General features: G+C 42.7%; 1 protein-coding gene across 2 annotated transcripts in view; it reads right to left on the bottom strand.

Annotated features, from left to right (window-relative positions):
* wnk4a (WNK lysine deficient protein kinase 4a) overlaps window positions 1-21911 on the bottom strand; it is a 49043-nt gene that overhangs the window by 11161 nt on the left and 15971 nt on the right. For both annotated transcript variants that reach the window (XM_029276806.2, XM_065949527.1), the window contains exons 3-13: window positions 17344-17516; window positions 16741-16961; window positions 15393-15550; window positions 11761-11849; window positions 10690-10909; window positions 8864-9224; window positions 7890-8041; window positions 6540-6613; window positions 4737-4872; window positions 4150-4266; window positions 692-865 (exon numbers count right to left, since the gene is read on the bottom strand). In XM_029276806.2, the coding sequence (XP_029132639.2) occupies window positions 692-865; window positions 4150-4266; window positions 4737-4872; window positions 6540-6613; window positions 7890-8041; window positions 8864-9224; window positions 10690-10909; window positions 11761-11849; window positions 15393-15550; window positions 16741-16961; window positions 17344-17516 (1875 nt within the window). The remainder of the gene's footprint in view (window positions 1-691; window positions 866-4149; window positions 4267-4736; window positions 4873-6539; window positions 6614-7889; window positions 8042-8863; window positions 9225-10689; window positions 10910-11760; window positions 11850-15392; window positions 15551-16740; window positions 16962-17343; window positions 17517-21911) is intronic.

Below are 21911 nucleotides of genomic sequence, written 5' to 3'. Positions count from 1 at the left end.
GGGAACAAGGAGATTTTGGTCTGTGCGTTCTATAAAATGGAACATGTACCGGCAGAGAACAGACACTTCTTTCTCTTAAACTGTGTCTGACGAGGCATTAGCTCATATCTTGTACAATGTGGCACCACCTCCTGGAAGACTTCACTTAACAGTTTCACAGAATCTTTATTCAGAAAAACGGCGTCATGAATCCAACCATCAATCGTTTTTATCCGTTCATTGTGGGCACAGACACTGGAAAGTTCATTATGGTGTTGTTAAGGACTGGAAAGCATTTGAGGGAACAAATACATGTAATTAAAAAAAAAAAAGGAGGCATATGAGAGTATGTTTCCACAAATCACAGGGACTTTATGACATTAGTGCTTTTAGTAACATAATGTTCTAAGTGAAAGCACTACCTCAGGTGGCACAGGAACACTTAACCTTCTGTCTTTCAGGGCGAGTCTCCTGAGGGATGTGGACAGCGTGGAAAGCACTCCGCTGAGGTTTTTTTTATTTCCAGTGGAGGAAGCTCGACTGTACAGCTTCCCATTTCCACCAGATTTATAGTCCTGGCTTAGATAAGAGACACACTATAGCTGGTGTAATTTATGATGATCAGACAGGAACATCTAAGGTACATCCTTTGTTCTCAGCTAACACCGCTGAGATGTGGATGACCAGAAGAGACGCAGGTAATTTTACTGACCTGCGAAGAAGACAAAGAGTTCACCCCGTTGTGGAAAGCGGGCTGGGGATATCGGTGCCCGCCTGGGTGGACCAGCTGCTCATTGGCCATCAGAGACTCGGCCCGTTTGATGATGTCGCCCATGCGATGGATGAAGCCCTCCTTCTCTGACGGCAGGATGAACTCATTGTGCACCTTGGGAGACGAAAAAAAGGACAATGATGAAATTGGTGAAATGACAGACCATGACTTTAGACATCGTTTTAAAAGAAAGTGTAAAAATTGTGTGTAGTAAAGCAGAAAAATGCTCCCCTTGAGGAGAATTTGATGAATTATTAGATGACTCAGATTGTATAAACCATGAAATCGCTTAACATTGCAATTTGCTTTGGTTGACATTTGTTTTTTTTAAGAGAACTTTCTCCACAGCTATTTGATAACCCACCACAAATTTGCCCCGAGTACTCCCACCGTGGATGAACCGTATTAACTAAACCTCTTACTTTTCCATCTTTTGACCAAATGAGGCCCAATTGGTTGGATTGGGTTTGAATATCTGCAAAATCAAAAAACACCTCAATGTTCCTCAGCTTTTCTTTGTTTGGAAAACACTTTTTTGTTTTTTTATTCATGGTCATTGTTTGAATTCATGCTAATCCACATCCTCAATAAAAACTGCAAATACTAAACCATCTACTGCACCTCTTGTATATGGAACAACCTGATGCCTAACATTATTTATCTTACTTGCATTGCCCGCTACATTGCACTCTTGTCTCCTTTCTTGGAGTGTTGTTGTTGTGTTTTGCAAATCATAAATGGTTAATACATATTGGTATCCATAGGCCTGTACAGTATGTAATAGTTTTTGGTTTGAGTGTGTAAGTGTTTGTGCTACCTTTCTCTAACTCGTCCTTGTTTTCAATGTGGTATGACAATCTGTGAGTCTGGACTTTGAGATTAATGTTAGACCAGAGTCACTCCCTTGTTTGTGACCACATACTCGAGCTGTATCCTGATTCTAAAATCTGTATCTGCATGCATCATAGTAACTATAGTAACTGAATTGATCAAGTGGAGAGAAACAAAAGTACAGTATTTCACATACTATGGGTGGGGGCTTTTTTTCCTTTATTTTATAGGCCAGCTGAAGACAGACTGGAAATGTGTGGAAAGAGAGAGAGTGAAGGGGATGACATGGCACCAAACTGTGTCAGGAACCTAAAAGCAGTGTGACGAGGACTGTGGCCTAGATTGATTTGTTGCTGTTCTGAAGAGTACTTGACATGCAGTACTTGTTTTCAACTGGTGTGCCCATCTATGAAACCTAACCGACGACCGAAACAAACACCCAGCCCTCCTCAGCTAACGCTTATTCTTAGGAAGAAGAACATAAATCTTGTCTTTTAAATCCACAGTACAGACGTTTACAGGAGGAGCTTGTGAGCTTTGCATTTTCATGCCTGTTCTAAATGTTGTTGGTAATTGTGGCTTGTGGCGCACCGACTGTTTCCATTCAGCGTGGCATAATTCAGCACATTTTCAACCTCGTTCTGAGAACTGGGGGGGCGGGGTGGGGTGGGGGGGAGGGGGGCTGTTTAGATGCCATGTGCCCCACGCTTTGGACATACAGTGTAAACAAAAGCCCACTGTGCTTGAGGAGACGGAAAACAGAACACTCAAGTGCACACGCTGACTCATCAAACAGGCTCATGTATGTGCACCACCTCTGTGTTTTAATAAAGACAATAAGAGGAGGATAGGCTGACTTCCTGTGTCACTCACTTCTCTAAAAGTTAGATATATTATCATCCAGATTTAGGATGCTGCTAACTGGGAGAAGTCTGAGTCATGAGGACGCTGCGCTCAGATAGAGCTATCTTATCAGCTGACAGGATGAGATCATTTTATAATTTCTGAACAAATCCTTCAATGTGCAAGAAGGTCCAGTCTCTAAAGAGGACTGATTAGTTACATTGTTTACCCCTGGGTGACTTCAGAAAATCATTGTATTCCTCATATCAGTATTATATACATTAAAGAAGTAGCTCTTAACCCCAAACTCCATGCTCATTATATTTACACAAATCCATCAAAAGGAAAAAGTAGAGATGTTTTTGTGCATGAACATGTGTCTTAAATCACTGTGACATGTTTTTTTTATCTTTAAATGACTGAATGAAGTGTCTTCTGTTTGGCTGCAGGGCATGAACATGTAACCATGCACCAATCTGTGGGGGTCACAACATTAAGAGAATACCAAATAACATGTCGAAATTTAGTCGACACCGTTTCATTCAGGACGTCTTCCCTCTCATCTTCAGCGCAATTAAAAACACATTTTAAGAAATATGCTTTCTCCTTCAAATTAAAAGCATTAATATGAATACAAAACCCATTTACACTCAGTTAGTGTGGTATGACCCGTAGCTCTTGTAACTCTTGCTGGCTAACATTAGGAAACTGTGTACTTTTTTTTTTTACAACAGTTTAGAAAAAATGTTAAATGTTTAATAGACATTATTGTGTACTGACCATCAGTTTCCGGACTTGGTGGTTTTTCTCTCCTTGTAATAATGTCTAGCCAAGGTTACAAAGGCTTATTTTAAATCTTGGAGACCAGATTGTATGTTGTTGGTTAATGGTTAAAGTAACAACTGTTGTCCCCTTTGTGTCCATACAACAATTGGACATAATGATGCAGCTAGTGTGACTTTCTCCATGAACTTGTTTTGTTGCATTAATCCAGATTTTGATCCTGAAGTATTTTACTAAAGGATTGTGGTGCTCCTTGTTGTTTGAGAGCCATTTGGCCAGATGAGAGGGTAATCTAAATAATTGTTGCATGGCCCTATCAGGGGTGTAAACTTCTGCCAACTCAACCATTTCTTTTACCTTCACCAGGGAGGTTAAGGCTTTGTCTTGCAGTTTGTTTGACTGTTTGTCTGCAGGATAGCTCAACGACAAGTGGACCAAATTGGATGAAACTTGGTGGAAATGTAAAGCATGGGATGAGGAAGAACCCCTAAAAGTTTGAACTGGGCCTCTCAAATTACAGCAATAACAGTGGATAGTAATATTGTGGCTGAACTTGCCAATTTGCAAATTATGGAAGAGGCGACTATTGGCCTTGGTGAAGGTCTGTGTTCTCCATGTTCACTTTTAGTTCTGTTGCTGTACCCTACAGATGATTTGTACTACATAATAAAATGTGAATATAACTTCCTGACTCTATCAGCACTTCCTTCACAGTTTAACATTTTTTTAATCCTTCTAGATAAGAAGCTTAAACCGAGATCTGGTCAATGTTTACTTGGTCCTTATCTAATTTTCACAGAAACTCAATCCCACTCAGAGCTAAAGTAAATACCTTTGTAAGAACAACAGATGCCCCGATGGAAGTGTTTTATGTCCACACTTTAATGTTGTACCTGTTGATCATTGTCAGGACGGTGTCTTTGTACCCACTAATGACTCACCATGACAGCAGCGATGTCTTCAGGGTTATCACCGTCCAGGTCAAACTTGAAGGTCACCATCTTGTCGTTGTGTGTCTGCAGCTGACACTCCACCACGCGGTCCACTTTATCAGAGAGCTGCAGAGAGGGACAGGGATCAATGAGGAGCGGTGACAAGTGTTTGTTTACCTTCTGAACCACAAGTCAAACACAGGACGGACAATGCAGGTTGTCCAAACATGAAGCTGTGTGAGTCTACTGTCTTTTTCTGTGTCATGATACAAATGCAGTGTTTGCGTCACATGTGGTTATGCATGATCTGTTTGTCTCGGTCTCCAGTGCAAACAAACTGCACCGAAAGACCTCAGAGTGTCCAGATCAGATGAGAAATGAGCTGTGGTTACCGGGCGGGAAAAGGACAGCACAGATACGGATAGCGTTGTGTAATCAGGGCGAGGCTTTATAACTCAATCATAACTAAGATGACCATGAAATCAATCATTTCACTGAACCCAGCTGTTTTCTGATTTATTTGTTTATGATGTGCTCGAATCAGCTTGCAGTGATGCAACGACGCAAAAAAAAAAAAACGTTTTGATTTATTTTACCCCTGTGATGCGGAGCCTCGACCGAGCCCTCCTCCTGAACAGCTTGGCAGCTGTTCGTCTGGCAGCTGTTTTCTCGCTCTTCTCCGATAGGCCCTCGTAGCCGTCGCTCAAACTCGAAGTCACATCGGAGGCGTAGCTGCAAAAAGAAAACAAAACATGCCTGTGGTCAGAAAAAAGACGGCCTAAAAAACCCATCAAACATTTTTTCAAAGCGAGTCGTTCAACAGACTCATGGAAGGGATCAAAAATAATCAATGATGGCTGATTTTCCACACAACGCAGACATTAATAAAGATAATAAACATCACTCTGAAGTGTCAAAGCGGCATGTCTCACAGCTAAGTTAAACAATACAGTTCAAAGAGGCCTGTCTATATACGAGGCTGGTGATCCATGTGATGTCTTGTATTTATACAATGATCGGGTTTTAGGTTTCTGAGAAGCGGAGAAACATTCAGCATGTTTTATAAAAAGCTTTGGTTCGGGCTAATTGCGTCTCCCGGGAGCCTGTGGTCACAGACCCCCCCCCCCCCCCCCCCCCCCCCTCCTCCGTCCACAGGCTGCAAAACATTTACAGGCCGCATTTACAGGAAGACCGGACAGCGGGAACGCCTGTCTCGATTTAGAAAAACTCAAACTCCCGGGGTTACTTCAGTTTAAAGTAAAAATTGTTTCAGGTCGTTAAACACAGCGAACATGGAAATGAGACTAATAAGTCGGACGAAACATTCATGTTTGTTTCGCAAGTGAAGCACATGTTGAGCAACGAAATATCTGCTCATTAGTAATCCAACACTCTCTTTGATGAAACATTGCGCAACCAGGATCATTGTTTGAATAATGTAGAGTGAATCCTACTTAAGAAGAAGATAAACTTTATCAATCCTGCAAGAGGAGATTCAGTTGTTGAACATGCTGCACACACACACACACACACACACACACACACACACAGGCTGAAATACACACACATGATCTTATGGACATGCAGTGAAGGGGAGATGTCAGAGTGAGGGGGCTGCACACAGTGGGCGCTCCTGAGCTGGTGGTGGAGGGGCTCGGTTCCTAACTCAGGGGGAACCTTGCCAGTGCTCAGGAAGTGATCTGGCACCTCTCAAGCGACCAGACCAGTTTCCAGACTTGATCCGCACCAGGACTTGAAACGACGATCCCCCCCCCGGTTCCAAACCCACGTCCCTACAGACTGATCTACTGCTGCACCAGAAGAACTGTCACATCAAACTCACTAACTATTACAGACTACATCTGCCTGTCACCCAATAGAAAACATGCTTTCAATTTAAAGATAAGGCAACAAAATACATTTAACAAACATAAGTGAGCCCAGATAACGAGCCTGTTATTATGACACAGGCAAACTATTTCTATCGTCCACTTGCAGCTCTGACACCCGAGGGATAAATCGCCCCCCCCCCCCCCGAAATCCCACCAACACAGACAACATGGAAAACAGGGCCTCCAACACAACATGAGAGACCCCGTCGTCACAGAAAGAAACCTGCGAGGGGGTCCATTCTGTTTCCCTGCAATGAAAAACACAGACGAGGCCTGTCGATCGCCTCCGGCTTGTTGTGACAGACCCACACAGATGTGAGAGGAGGAAGAGGGGGGAGGAGTTAGAGAGGGAAGACCTGACGCGTCTACCGGATCAACATTGATTTTCAGTTCTCCCACTTAAAATAAAGACAGGACTATTGACCGTCTTTGTTCCTTGGGTGTGAAAAACAAAACAAAACAAAAAAAGAACAGAGTGAGGAGAAAAGGAGGGCTGAAGATCATTACCTTTCCACGGGGGAGTTGAAGCCGCTCTGGGGCCCTGAGTTGCCACGTTCAATGTTGCTGGAAACAGCAATACTCTATGAATAAAAGAAGGGAGGATACGGTAATGTCAACGTGTATAAAGACTTCCATTGATTGCTTTTAAAGTCCTCAGTAAAAGATAGCAGCCAGGAAACATTTCCACCATAATGATTTACACACGCGAAAAAGTCCCTGATATCATCCACACAAAATATTCTGTTTTTTTTTTTTCTTACTGCAGCTTTACTTTTGCATAAACCATGAAAACCCTCGATCTGCCGATTTGCTTCAGTTGACATTTTTTTTTTTTTTTTTTTTGTGAAATGTCTTCACAAGTATTTTAAAGACTGCCACGAATTACGGCGCCAATATTCCCATCCCCGTCTCGGTCAACTGTATTGACTATTGTGATCTTCTTACGTCAGTTAATAAATCGCTCCATATATTTTTTTTATTGGACATGTGTTATAGATGTATTATATAATGAAGGCCTATTCATGGACAGACATGGGAAATTAGCATTAGCTTTAAATGCTGCGGTGCGGTGCATTGTAAAATTGTTGTTCAGTTCTCCATGTTTACTGAATCTGTCCCTGACAAATAAAGCAGAGAAAGCAAAGAAAGAACACGTTTTTAAAGATCTTAACAATGTTTTTACCAAATTCTAAAGTCAATGTCTGTCTCCTAAAGTCAATACGGGGAAATCGCTCATTAACATCTTACGTCAAACAGATGCTCTACATCTTTTATAACACATGCTTGTCAAAGTTGCAGGGATTATTGACTTTAGATATTTATATCTCAGCAGTGGTTGAACATGTTTCTTCCATCTAAAAAGCATTCTTTTAGACATTATTTTTTGGGCCTTTTTGCCTTCATTACACAGGACAGCTGAAGAGAGACAGGAAGTGTTTGGAGGAGAGAGTGGGGGTAGACATGGAGCAAAGGGCAAAGGTCGGATTTGAACCCGTGGCTGCTGATACGAAGAGGCGGTAGTCTGTACATGGGGAGCGCAACATAACCGCTAGGCTAAATGGCATCCCACTAAAATGCATTTTTAAGGTCTTCTCTTATTTTAGATATCTTGTTACCAGTGATCATGTGAGTGACAGCAGGAACATGTGTTTGATCTTTTTTGTTTGGAGTGCTAATTAGCCAATGATAGCAGCTGTTCCTATACATTGTTTGCATAACTCTCTCTCTCTGCTAACTGTGTATTAGAGCGAGTGACGTTAATGCAGCAGGTCTCGTAAAGTCGTTCTCTCGTCCCTTCCCGCCTCTCCCTGCGCTCTGCACTTCGATAACAAGCTCCTCGTTATCAAGGCCACTCACCGAGGGAAAGCGGAGGGCCGGGATGGGGAGGCAGTTAGCAGCGGGGGGGTCGTGGTGCTTGGTGGGAGGGGTCACGGGCGAGTTGAAGCTGCCGGCCTCCAGCGGATCCTGAAGCCCAGAGGAGCTCTGATAGCCGTCTGTCTCGCAGTCAGCTGTTTAAACAAAGGATAGAAAACTATAAGCATGTGACCGACTGAGGCCCCAATGACTGACACAAACAGTACTGCACACACACACACACACACACACACACACACTTAAAGACCCCAAACTGAGAGCCACCACACACACAAACACAGACTCAATAAAAGCTGTGGGTTAGCATTGCTCTGGAGACACAGGAGAGGCTGAATTATGAGCAAAGACCACTAAAAAATGAATTTATAAGGCTGTTCTTTTACATGTTTTACACACCATGAGACTTACGCGGGCTGAATAATTCAGTTATCTACAGTTTCACATTTCGCTGTAAGCCTCCCATGTGCTCTGAAGTCTGAACAGTTTCCTGTGCGGTTAAATTGGACAGATAGAGATTTTTTTTCCTCCAGAATTTATGATGAGATGTCGAAAAACAAAAACAGAAACAAAATTCAGCCCGGAGGTTTCAAAAGCTGAGATTAATATTTCAAGAAAAACAAAGCTGGATGAGATTCTTCATCAGGAAACGCAACTGACTGACAACTGTACGGGACGAGATCAAGAAATAAGACAAAACCGCTCTCTCCACAGGGGGCGCCAAAATCGACACAAACCAAAAGATCCTCACTGAAGCTTTAAGTTTACAATCTAAATTTGAAGATTATTTTATGGTAATTGATGCTACTGTTTTGTTCATATTATCCAAGTGGTTTAAAGGGGTTTAATAGGCCTTAAGGTTTCAGATATTTAACTTCATATTAAAACTATGAACACTGGAGACGAGGGGAACGACCTTCAGCTCTTCATGTTGTGTGGTGTTACATTTGGTGGCTCACAGTTAGCAGAGGACAAGCTGTTGTGGCGGATGTGGAAGTGCTGGTCCGCCTCGGGCTCCTCTGGCTCCGCGGGGTAGTTGGAGCTGACCCCAGAGTCCACAGAGCTGGTGACGGGGGACAGGAGGGGCGTCGGAGGCGTGAAAGCCGGGACGGGAGACCCCGCCGCGGAAACATCACCGACTTTAGCCGACGGCGCCTGAAGCTCTAGTTCCTCTTCCAGGGCTTCCTGCTCCTGCTTCTTCTTCCTCTCCTCCGCCTGCCGCCTCAGCTTCTCCCTCTGCCTCTTGATGGCCGTCACCCTGTCCCGTATGGCCTTGGCCACGAGCTTGAAGTCTGCCTCGCACACAAACCCGAGCACCACCTGTATAACGAGACACAGAAAATGTCAGGGCACAACATAAACACGTCCCGCTCCAGGATGTGGAACATGCAGACAATCGACGCAGGTCTGTCGCACTCGCTTAACCTGCTCGTGCACGCTGTGACATAAGCAACCCTCTGATATAACAAAGCTTTAATGCAAACACAGGATTTGATAACTAAAGAATATGGAATGCATTCTTCAGCCTCTAGTGACACCCAGTACAGAAAAGTGGGTCACTCAGTCCCAGGCTGCCTGTCAACACGTAGTCAGATTACAGCAGACTGGCAGGACTTGATGTCCCCCCGCTGATACCGAATTTGATCTTGATGAAAACTACCACAAAGAGATAAACAAGTAAGGAATTGTGGCATTCATTTTCATTAAAAGTGACCTCTGCGGAGGACACCAGGGCCTGTTTCGTAACAAGCAAGAGGGCCATTATATTATTAAAGACGTGACCCATGCCGCTTCCTGAGACACGCTCTCACATTTCCAACGGCTGATGATTAAATGTTGAGCCGTGCCCTTGACACACTCCGGCAAGGCGTTCTCTTCCAACTCTCAAAGCAGTAAAACGATGCATAGTGATGCTCGGTGCATTAGCGAGGCTGCGTTCACCGTCTGGGGTCAAGGGTCAAAAGACACATAACAAAGAGAGATTTGTGTTTATCACTAATAATCACAGTCTCCTTATTTAAGAGCTAAATAAAGTGCCATCTTTCATCAGACCTTGTTCCCTTTCCTTCAAAGGAGACTTTTGTTTCAGGAGGAATTAAGGTGCCACACTAAGAGCGTTGGTGTCAACTCCATATCCAGTCAGGCTTTCCCCCGGGAAACCCATAAAAAGCAATCATCATTAATCAAGATCATGACACAGAGAACAATGCCGGACTGGCTGATGTCACCTCGATCTCTTGATTTCCTCACTACAGGCTGCTAAAACAGCCGTTTTCACACAAATCTCCTTAACATTTTCAAGAAATCTTTCATGGTGAGCTGCATTTGTGAACACACACAGACAAATATTTCACCCTGACTTTACCCTGACTTTTTTTATCTGCCGTTCTTTAGTAAAAATTTCCACAAGAAGTCAGGGGGAGCCGATGTGTGAAACGCAGCAATTAGCACCGTTTATATCGAGTGGCCGCTGAGTGACTGCTGTGATCTCTGTGCACCTAATGAAGCTGTATCATACTCTGTGAGCATATTTTTCTCCAGTCATTCGTTGGTATTGTAAATTTGTCAATACTGTGTCAGAGTCTGTAGCTTAAGTCTGCCACCTTGGATTTCCACAGGGTCATTTTTATGTCATGTCTTGCCTCCCCTCCCTCGCCTCCGACAGGTCAAACTTCCTGCTGTGACTCAGGAGGAGTTCAGGGGCACACTGTCTGAACTTCTCTGGAACACATACAGTAATGCATAATGTGAAAGCAGTCACGCTGTCCGTCATGTGTCGGCCTACCATCTCCTGAGACACCTCCTCGGGCACGTCTTTGTACAGCTCGAACAGGAACTCGATGGCGTTGTTGTCCTTGTACTTCCCGTGGAGCTTTTTGGTGTCGTCCATGCGCAGCCACAGCTTCAGGCCCGACTTCACCGTGTCGTCCTCCTCTGCCAGCTCCACGTGCACGCCGTTGTTCTCCTGGAAGAAGGGGTGATCCAGGAGGTCCTGGATGGTGTACCTGCAGGAGGAAAATCACTTATCCGCTTTAGACACTCAGGAAACATTTTGAATATGATTTAATGTTTGTTTTTGATTTCTGCAAAGCACTTTGAGTTCTGCATACAATTTGTTTGGCAAGATCTGTATTCATTCACAACTTATGACACAGATTACCTCAAGTCTGAGGCACATAATTGAATCCTGCTGAAGGTCCTGATTATGCTTACAAACAATAAAACTACAGAACAAAAAACAGCAGGACTGACATGTGCTTTTTATCATGTTAAGTTGATCTTCTTGTCATGTTTACAGGCACACCTACAACAGCATGTGATGCAAAATCACATCAGTACAACCTCATCAAAACAATTGTTTGTGAAGCTCTTTTTTGGTCCGAACATGAATTAAATTACCCTTCCCCCTAACCCAGTAAATAAAGGTCTAGAGTTTATACCAGCGCTCTGATTGTGCAAACAAAATGGAATATGTTGTTGAAAGCAAGTACGGCTTACGTCAGATCATATTTATGCTTCAGCAAAAACATTAGCTGTTTTAAAACCTGTGTTCTTGTGAGACATCCAGGGTGCCTGAGAAACAGTAGAAAAGAACAGGAAAACAGACGTCTCTCAATGCAAAACCTGGAGACTCTCTGTTTAGGCCTTGAGGAGTGTGAAAAACAGAGCATATGCTAAAAAAACATTTGTTTCTTCTACATTAAAAATCTACAAAAAAAGACAGAATTTCTACGGCCATTGTTTGTGAAAAAGCACAAAAAGGGGAAAAAGGAGTAATGCACTTTACAGGATCAATATGTGAATGTGTTAAGGAGTTTGTGTTCTTATTGTTGTTGATGACAGTGTTTGTGTTCACCTTTCATCATTGTTCATACGGATGCAGCCCTCAATGATCTCCTTCAGCTCGGGGACTTTGACTTTGTAGAAGCTGTCGGGTTTGATTCCCTGTGGAAAAACAAAACGCACATATTGACTTTATCTATAAAGCTTTTACACTGCAGCAACAAGTGCCAGAGAGAGGGGAGGATTCAAGCAGCCGCTCCCAGCCGCTCTGCATGTTCACATACTCCTCCGCGGTTGTGACGTCTGCCGTCAGCCGGCATGACATTCTGCTCTGTGATCGTGTCAACACAACCAGGGAACAAAAAAAAAACAAACGCTCACATAACCGTGGACAAAAAACAACAACACGTCAATCCTTCAAACTCCTGACAGCTGAAGCTTCTGCGCAGAGTTGAGAATGCTCTGGCTGCTCGCTCATGAGAAGTAAGAGAGCTTTTTCCTCTTCTTTTTATTTCTTTTTTCTAAAATGCTATCATGAGAATGCACACAGATTACAGTAGAGCTCCCATGCCTGTAAAAACACTGATAAGAAAGCAAAAGAAGCAAGGTCACAAAGATTGTTTGGCTTTACAGATACCCGAGCAAACCAGATGATGTTGAGCGAGAAAGACTAAATAATGTGATGCATAAGAAGAGCGACACTTCGTTATCACATTTAAAAGGCTGACAAGTCACAAAGTGAATGCAGCCTTTTTTTTGTTGTTTTGGCCACATTTTGTTTCTTTCCGTTTCAAACAAAAGGACAACAGAGAGGTTATCCTGTCCCGAGTGTTACATATATAATTACACAGAATAACTATCTTCTGCTGAGGGAAATTGCCAATTTAGGAGCCGCCGAAAAAAGGCTCTGGCGGTGCAATCAGTGAAAGGCTGTTATCTTTGTGATGTGTTTAAGAGGCTCTGAGGAGGAGCACAGATGTTTCTTTGATGAGGCAGTTCACTTCAGTGTCCTCGCAGCCACCTTCAGAGTAAATCAAGTTTCCCTAAATCCAAATCTAATTTGTTACTGGGCTCTTTTCCTGCAGTCACCGAGGTCGAGATCAAATCTGGAGAGATAAGCTTTTGTCCGTTTGACTTTGTTCAGTGTTGCACATTTTAACTGACTTAAAGATGTGAAAGCAACAGCGTGCACTTTTGACACTTTGTTGAATGGATGCTTTTCTTCCCGACGAGTACATTTTATTGTGTTTTTTGTTGACTTGGGGAAATATACTAAAAAGCCAAAAGTGAATCAATGGAAATACACAGAAAGGACATCGCTGCACGTTCAACTTCTGCATCATGTTTTTTGGTTTATTAACTTTGGGCTAACCCTAATGAGACGTCGTTGGGTGATTATTTTGATTATTTTGTGTTGCAAAAGATTCAGTGAGGTTAAACACTGAAAAGTCCCCTCAGTACAGATATGTTAACAAAGAAAGAATGTGTTTTCCAGTCATTTTTTAAAGCAAGAAAGCTCAACATGCACGTGTTCCAGCCTCTAAAACTCCAAAATGTGTTACTTTTTAGGCTTGTATAAGAATAATTATCTGAAAATCTTTGTGTTTTTGAGCAGAACAAGAGGTGTGAATATGCAGATTGGGGCTCCAAGGACCTTTCATTACCATTTTCTGGTATCTTAAAAAACAAAGCATACATTCATTCATTTATAAAATGTATGCATGAGATGAGCAGAGTAAGTCCCTGCAGCCTGGTTACAAAATATGAAATAAAGATGCAGAAAAGAGGTCAAGGCTGCAGATTGGACTGGAGGTTTTGGAATTTCTTGCTACACTTTTACATTTTATATTAAGTGCCAAAAGCACACTAATGGAAGTACATCAAACAGAAAACCCTGCGTGTTGACTTTTTCATATGAGCTCATTTTCTTTGGGAACAATGGGATCTTAATGAGACTCACTGGGGTGTCTGCCCCCGAGTGTGTTTCAAAGGTTTGAGGAATGTTAAACACCACAAAGTCCTTGAATACAGAAGTACAGTTATAGTCACGTATTAAAAAGCTGTTTTTAAATCATTTTTACAGCAAAAAAAAATCCCAAAATGCACTTGTTCCAGCCCTTAAAATTCTAACATTTATTTATTTTAGATGCTTCTATTAAAATAATCTGAAATCGCAGGGATTTTTATTGTCGATCAAGCAAAACAAGAGATATGAATTGAGCTCTTAGGACATTGAATAGCCATTTTTGAGGGTATTTTAAAAATAAAAACTAAGCTTTAATGAAGTAAGAACATCATTGTTAGTCAGTCTCTGCAGCCAAGGGTCAAAATCTTATGAGAGGAAGGAGAAAAGAGGTCAATGCTTCATATTTATGCAAATGATTTCAGAATTAGAAGCTTAACTTTCACATATTGGTAAAATGTTATTGGTGAGAGAGCATTTTAATTTATGTATCTGTCTACTTACTGGCTTGTAAAATGAACTCCATAAAAAAGGAAAAGAAAAGTCTGTTTTGACCTCCGAGGTGGAAATGTTTCTAAGACCAACATTTGTAGGTGTCACAGCCTCCGCATGTCGAGCTATGTTTCTCACTCAAGGCACCTGAAACAGCAGCTGACTCCACACAGGAGTCAGTCATGTAGGAGAAATGTTACATAAAGTTTAGTTTATGATCGGGCGCCGTCTTGTGCTGCACGTAAACTTAAAACATAAACAAATCCTAAAAAGGCACGGCTAACACGACTTTAATAACAATCTGTTGCATCATGGGTAAGTTCTCCGACTGCACATGGAACATTTTGTATGTTCTCTTGTCTTGTGGAGGAGCCAGACTCCAACCCCGACTGGTTGGCATTGTCGCCCTCCTCGCTTTTCCAGCCGCCGTCCGACTCTGTTTGCTTTGCATTCGGAGAGGCGAGAGAGAGAGAAACGGCGTCTTTGTGGAGCTGCAGACTGAGACGTTCACATTTTTCCAAAACATATAATTTCTAGCATCGCCTTCTCCGGCCGACCGTGGCGTCATCGTTGGACTTGGCACCTTGCAGCAGCTTGAAATAAAGACGCTTAAAAAGCCACTGCTGTAATGCTGTGGTGCGGTCATTCAAATTAAATAAAAACCTCACTGCTTCTGGTCTTTCATTCTTGGAAGTGTTACATGACTTTTCTGAATAAAAACTGTGTGTGTATGAATCCAGCATCTATGTCTCTGACATAAAGCTCTATTCTTCCTTCAAAAGAAATCTTCAATTAAAAGAGAAGTACATGTTCTTTGCAGTATTTCCACAGGACATCCTTGACTGTATATATTTCAAAAGCAGTTTAAACACAAGATTAGCCATGGGTTACTCAAGTTTTCCAAAAGAGCACTGTTCTAAAGAGAGGGGAGTATTGCTGTAAACGTTACCAGTATCAGGATCTTGACATGGTAAGTACACTGGTAATCATTCAAACATGTGCGTCATGATTGCACGCTGAAGCTAAGAAAGCAGAAAGGTTGTGGTTCAGTTCTTCACCTTGAGCTTTTAATGGACCAAACTGAGCCTTTAATAGACAAAGTCTCCAAAGATTCAGGATATCCAAACCGTTTATACAAGATATCCTGGTTCCTCTGCTCTTAATTCCAGTGCGCACAAAGAAGAAAGCGAACACATGTGAGCTATTACATTAAATACGGGGTCCTCCTCCCTTCCCTTTTCTGTACTCACGCTGGTGACTTTGCGGTAGATCTGGGCGGCGTTTTGGCACTCGGAGTACGGGTACTCAGAGGTGGCCATCTCCAGGATGCACATTCCAAAGGCGTAGACGTCCACCGCCTCGTCGTACTTCTCCTCGTACATCTCCGGGGCCATGAACTCTGGAGTTCCTGTCAGACGGGCAGAGATAATGGTCAACTTTTTAAAAAAACGACTGAAATGTCCAGTTTAAGTTTTGAGTCAACTCTTTTTTAAATGGAGGAAAAATGTGGTATGCAGAAAGACTAACATAACATAAAAGGTAAAAATGACATGTATATGTTTTTATTATGTGTATTGTTGGATAAGACTCTTGACTTGGGGGGGGGGGCCTTACTCAGGGGAACCTCGGCAGTGCTCAGGAAGTGAACAAGCACCCCTTCAGCTACCAGACTGACATCCAGATGTCTGGACTTGATCTGGTGACCCTCCTGTTCCCGACCCAAGTCCCTACAGACTGAGCTACTGCCGCCCCAGTAGGGGACTGGAGCTTACTGAATCTTAAGCAGCTAAGATTCAGTATGTTCCCTCGCCAGCTTCCTGTTTTTCTGTTTGCTGTGGTGCTGTCCATTTACAGCACTGTGTGTGTTTTACTTTAAAAAAATATTTTCAGGTTAAATTAGCCGCCTGCTGCTTCTGAAAACTATACAAAAAAATAAATAATAATAATAAGTTGTGAGATGTTAAAACACAACGATGAGCTAAAAGACGTGTGCTGCAGCATCTGTTCTTTACTCTCTATAAACTGGTCACTTCAAGCAAGAACCTTAACCCTCAGCTGCTAATGTCAAAAATACTGACAGTTAAAAAAAAGAGACGTCTTCTTGTAACACAAACAACACACCTTAAACAGCATCATTGCGTAACATTTTATATGAATGAACCTTCTTTTAGGTGCTGTTCAGGATTTTAAATGAACTGTGAGCCACACAACAGAAGAAAAGAGTGAAGCAGGGCAGCTTAAAATCTTATTATCTCCACATCAATCAGCATGACAGGTGTCGCATGGGTTAATCAAACACACTCACAGTGTTTGATTTGAGCCTGGGAATTAAAGTCATTATAAGAGAAGTGTAGCTTTGAACCTGAATCAAGTAACAACAAGTCTTTTTACTGCGGCTGACACTCCCTGTGTGTGCTTTACTTAAGGAGAAGGACAATTTACCTTTCAATTAAAAGTTGTTTCAGCACTGATGACACATTTAAGGCTGCAGGCGGGAACTCAAAGTGTGGCTGTTTGTGTGAACGGTCCAAACACTTCTCTTAAATTAAAGCCTAATTGTCTTAAAGATGTAATTTGTGTAATTGTGCACTTACTTACCAATGACACTTTTAGCAAAAGAGGCACTTTTGAGCGTGGCCAGGCCCAGATCTCCGATCTTGACGGAGCCGGTGGGGCCGGTGATGAAGATGTTGTCGCACTTGAGGTCCCGGTGGATGATGGGAGGAGTGCGCGTGTGCAGGAAGTGAAGCCCTTTGAGGATCTGACGACTCCAGCGCTGCAGCAGCTTCAGCTTCATCTCCTTGAACCTCTTCAGGTACCTACAACAGAATGAGGACAAAAAAAACCCAGTCTAAACAAATGGAAGAGGAAAAAGTGTCACAAAACGATGAATCTCTTTTTCTGACAACCAAGTGGAAGAAGTAAAGTAAGAATTCTCTCCAAGAACATTACACCGAAAGTTGAGCTTCTTCCTTTTTCTGCGTCTTTTATATTTTTAAAAGCTAAAGCCAGCTGTCAAACACGACACAAATATCTTCTTTGCAGTTGAAGACATCGAGAGTTTCATGTGGAAAAAGGATATCCGCCATTTAAGGAATGTAAACACAAAGCCATAAATATGTCCTACCTCTGAGGCCTGGAGCTTTAAAAAGAGAGAAATGGCCGCAGTGTGAAGAGTAAACGGGTGGAGGAGGGACTCACGTTTTGAGCGTGCCTGACGTCATGAGCTCGGTCACCAGCAGGATGCACTTGTGGCCCTTCACCGTCGACTTCCAGGAGTCGTGGAAGCGGACGATGTTGGGATGCTGCAGGCCCTTCAGCATCTCCACCTCCTCACTGAAACGCTGGCGCTCTGCCTTGGTCAGCTTTTTGGTCTGCAAGAAGAATAACAAAAGAAAAAAACACCATATGAAGATGTTTGAAAGCTCAAAAGTATCCTGATGTTTTTATCATGAGAAGGTTATTCAGCCCCTGCACACACGGTTGTTGTGTTCCAAGGTTTAAGCATATTCACCGTTTAGATGCTGCACTACTAAGCAGCTCTTTTATAAGTTATCACATTATTACACCATGCCAACACAAAATGATGTCATGAAATGCCATGTGCTGCACATTCAGCTGCTTCCAAAGTGTTTTAAATCAATACAAATAAATACAAACTAACAGCAAACAAACAACAACGATTCACACGTCAACAGAGAGGGACATACCAATGTTAACCCCAAACCAACATACAGCATATTGCAGATGATTAATCACAATATAACACGTGCAAAAGATAAAGACACAATTGCACAACCTCAGAAAACATTATCCAACGTTTTGATCGAGGTGTGCACAGTTTTTTTGGGGGGGCTTTTTATGTCTCTAATGGAGAGACACGACAGTGGATAGAGTCAGAAATCATGGAGTGCATGTGGGGGATGACATGCAGGAAAGAGAGGCAAAGGTGGGATTCCAACCCGGGCCGCCCACTTGGAGGATTATAGCTTCCGTACAACCAGAAGGCTACCAGCATACCACAAGTAGGTATTTAAAAAATGTTTCTCTCTGCACTGGACGTCTCTGTATCCTGTGCTAGCTGAACCACCTAGTGTAGTGCACCTCTGAGTTCACAGTCTGGTATTTGTTGAATATTGTCACTAATACGTGCTTTTAAACATCCAGTAAAGAGCTTTATATGCATGCGAATAAGTGACTCATAAGGTAAATTTGAAGTGTAACCACGGCTTCTTTACGAGTCACTTCTGCAGCGGTTTTATTCAGCAGTTGAGGATGAACCTCCTTCACGTTATGGCATTAAAAGAGAAACATGAGACTTTGTTGATCCCCGAAGGGAAATAGATGATCCTGATGATCAGACACGCTATTTTGTTTCACTGACTTCATCCAGTCCGCTCCACATCCCGCCTGTGTCGCGCTGTGTTGTGTTAGCCTCTCGGGTTTTGGCAGGATGGTATATTTGCTCCGATTCAACAAGGTGTCAAGACGCTGTTGCACCAATTTATGGATTCTTTTTGCCCCGTGTTGTTTTTTAATTAATTAAACGGTGTGTAACATTATTACCCAGGACAAATCCACCCCTCTGGGAAGATAAAGTCAAGCTTATCTCATCTTAGACAATCAGTACCAGCTAATGTTCCTGTTACGCTTTCATGTAAGGTAAACAAAGAAGTCCCTTGTTGCCGCACAATGATCGTTTTTCTTGGACGCAGCTAATATCTGACTCCGGCAAAGGACTCTGACATCATCTCTGATTTGTGCTGTGTTTTTGAAAACAGGGCAAACAGATAACATGCTGCTGTAACACCACTCCAAATGTAAGGATCAATTAATCTATCTTTATTTCTGACCTTGAGATGAGACTGTTTAGTTTCAAAAGTCAGGAACAACTTGTAAGCTAAGTACATTTTTTTAAGCTAAATGGATAAGACGCCCTTAAAGACGTTTCATGATTCACTGCTGGAGGTCAGGTTATATGTTTAAAAGCAGATTGTCAGATTGTTTTGTCAACCGCAGGACCTAAGTGGTGTTGACAGTTGAGTTATAGAGTTCTGGTTTAGTCAGGATTGTAGGTATGTGTGTGTGTGTGTGTGTGTGTGGTTACGCAAGAAGGTAGCACCAGCAATAAACAAAGTGTCCAGGCACTGGGGCCAAATTTGATAAATCACTGTTTCTCTTACAAACGAGGCCTGGAAACCACAGCTCCATCCATGTGGGCGACCCTCCGGTTACATAACGCACGTTTACCTTCCTTTAAGGGGAGCTGCGACTTTACAAACACGCCGACGACGACGAGGTTTCCAAAAAAACGTGTCAAACTCAACCAAAACACTGGCATCACGCTGGACGAAACAAAGACATTTTTGTGCTTCCTCCTTGGATAAATGGCCCAATTTATTTTTTTTTTATTTTTATTTTTTTTTTTTTTATAAACTTTGCCTGCGGGTGGGTGGAAAACTCCTGGGAGACTTCAGGAGCATGAATCCTGCATTGAGCGGGAATTCTGGGAAAAATGTCTCCATGTGTTTACAATCAGCTCAACCACCACTCTCTTCTCTCTCCTTCCTCTTTACCGCTCCAGAGAGTTTGAGTGAGGAGGTGCTGCTTCATCCACACAGGAGGCGGACTGTTTTATAGACCAGCACACTCTGAAGTCATACAGAGGTAGACCCCCCCCCCCCCCCCCCCCTCCCCCCTCCTTTAAAGTGCGTCAGTCACCTGTCAAACTGTCACATCACAGCAGTGACTCTAACACAGAGGCCCCGTGTCAAGAGCAAGACACAGAGGCGACTCCTGACTGAGTGCTTTGCTTTTAGCCGGATAGTGATCAGTTTTATGATGTGAACACGAGCTGCAGCTGAGTCATGGTATGTAAGGTGTTTGTAGGAAAGACTTGAAGCAAAACAATTAAAACATTTTAGATTAGATTCATTAAGTGATCCCCCTAGAAACAATGCCACAATGGTCGACCAACTCTGGGCTTCCATATACGGTCATAATGGCGTTTATAATCAAATTGAAGGAGCATCAGTATAGCTCAGTGGTGAAATCCCATGTACAGAGTCGATAACCTTTGAAGCTTTGACCCCGGGCTTGACTCCCACCCTCCATGTCAACTCCAACTCTCTCAACCCCGTTTCTGACTATAAAAAAAATACATGAAAGACCCCAAAATAATCAAGATAAATCCTGATAAAACTAGCCTAGCGGTTATGTTTTGTGCCCCATGTACGGAGGCAAGAGTCCTTGTGGCAGCGGCCATGGGTTGCGCCTTTAGCTGCATGTCATCCCCCCACTCTCTCATCCCAACATTTACTTTCTCTCTTCAGCTGTCTGTTCTAATAGAGGCAAAAAGCCCCCCAAAAAAAGAGAGACTATCATCCTCTAAAGCTGTTTGTACTTCCAACACTTCATTTAGTTTAAGACCTAAAAGGAGGCTAATTACAGCTGCAGACACTGAGGTTTATTCTCACTTTAGATCCCTGAAGAACACATCATCATGACCCAAATTTAGTCTACCAGAGTGTGTGAGTTACGTTTTGTGTATGGGCCAGGGTGAGTGAGTCAGTGGGTTTGGGGGTTGATGCAGCATCTGCATATTTGTGTATTTTAGAGCTCCAACAAACAGACCCCCGCGTCGTGAGCACTGGTCTCCTGTGGGTAACTTTGCAGAAGAAGAAACAGGGTTTTATGCTTTAGCTGTGTGACGCAGCCGAGCCTCTTGGAGACGTCAGCCTATTTTCCAAAAACCGCAGGATTTACTAGAGCTTGGCATCGCTGCATGGCACGATTGCAAAATAGTAAAATGCAACAAAAAAAAAAAAAAAAAAAGCAGACGTTTGGCAGCTTCAGAAGAACTCCTGGAAAAAAAATCTTACTCCGGCTGTGGCAAATCTGAACCGCAGTGTTTATACAATGTGAGGCTGATAGTGTGTGATTATTTAATGTGACTCAGCAAAACCTGTCTTCAATTTCAATTGGAAAAAAAAGTGGAAAATGTAGTGGATAATGTAGTGGAAAATTAAGTAACGATTGGATAAAAAGCACAAATATGAGCTGTTTCACTGCCATGGGTGATGTCTAATTTCTGGATAATAAACCAACGCTTCCTGCCAGTGAAAACAAGCACTTAAGCTGTGACTCACAGAAAGAAATAAAAGAACCAATCATACAGGAATTATGTCTTCACATCAAGACAACCAAACATTAAAAGGAAAAAAAAACATCCAATAATCATCGTTTCTTTCACTTTAGAAGATCACTGCAGTTGGTTTCAATGAGTCTTAATGATATTCATCTGTATTATAAAATTCCCGAAGGAGGAATCCTCTGTTGACAGCTTCTATCTAACTTTTCCATGGGCTATTTCCCTGCATTTTTAAACCCCCAGCTCTCTCCTGAAAACATTGCATAACATTGGAGAGGGCGATGCAGGGGAGAGGAGCCATAAAAACCAACCACCCCCATTTCAAAAGACAAGTGGGTATATCCATAAAAAAAAAAACTGTTTGGATTCAAAGGTGTGCAGGAGCCTCTTCTAAAAGTTTCCCCTATCCTGTGGTCCCCTCCAGCTGGATGGTTTATTCTTAGCTCCTGGGAGGTGTGTTACGTGTGTTGGATGGAGGGGGTCTGCAATAGCTGGGTTTGGAAATACTCGGGCCTGGTGCCACATAAGTGGAGTTACATAAGCAGTGTTGATGGTAGAAGAGCCGCTGGTGTTATGAAGTCCCCGTCAGCGGCCCTTATTATGACAACCAGGACATGAA

Source organism: Labrus bergylta, chromosome 21 (assembly GCF_963930695.1).
Source record: "Labrus bergylta chromosome 21, fLabBer1.1, whole genome shotgun sequence".
Classification (NCBI taxonomy): Eukaryota; Metazoa; Chordata; class Actinopteri; order Labriformes; family Labridae; genus Labrus; species Labrus bergylta.
Note: the sequence above shows the minus strand (reverse complement) of the source record. Positions and strands in the feature narration are given on the sequence as shown.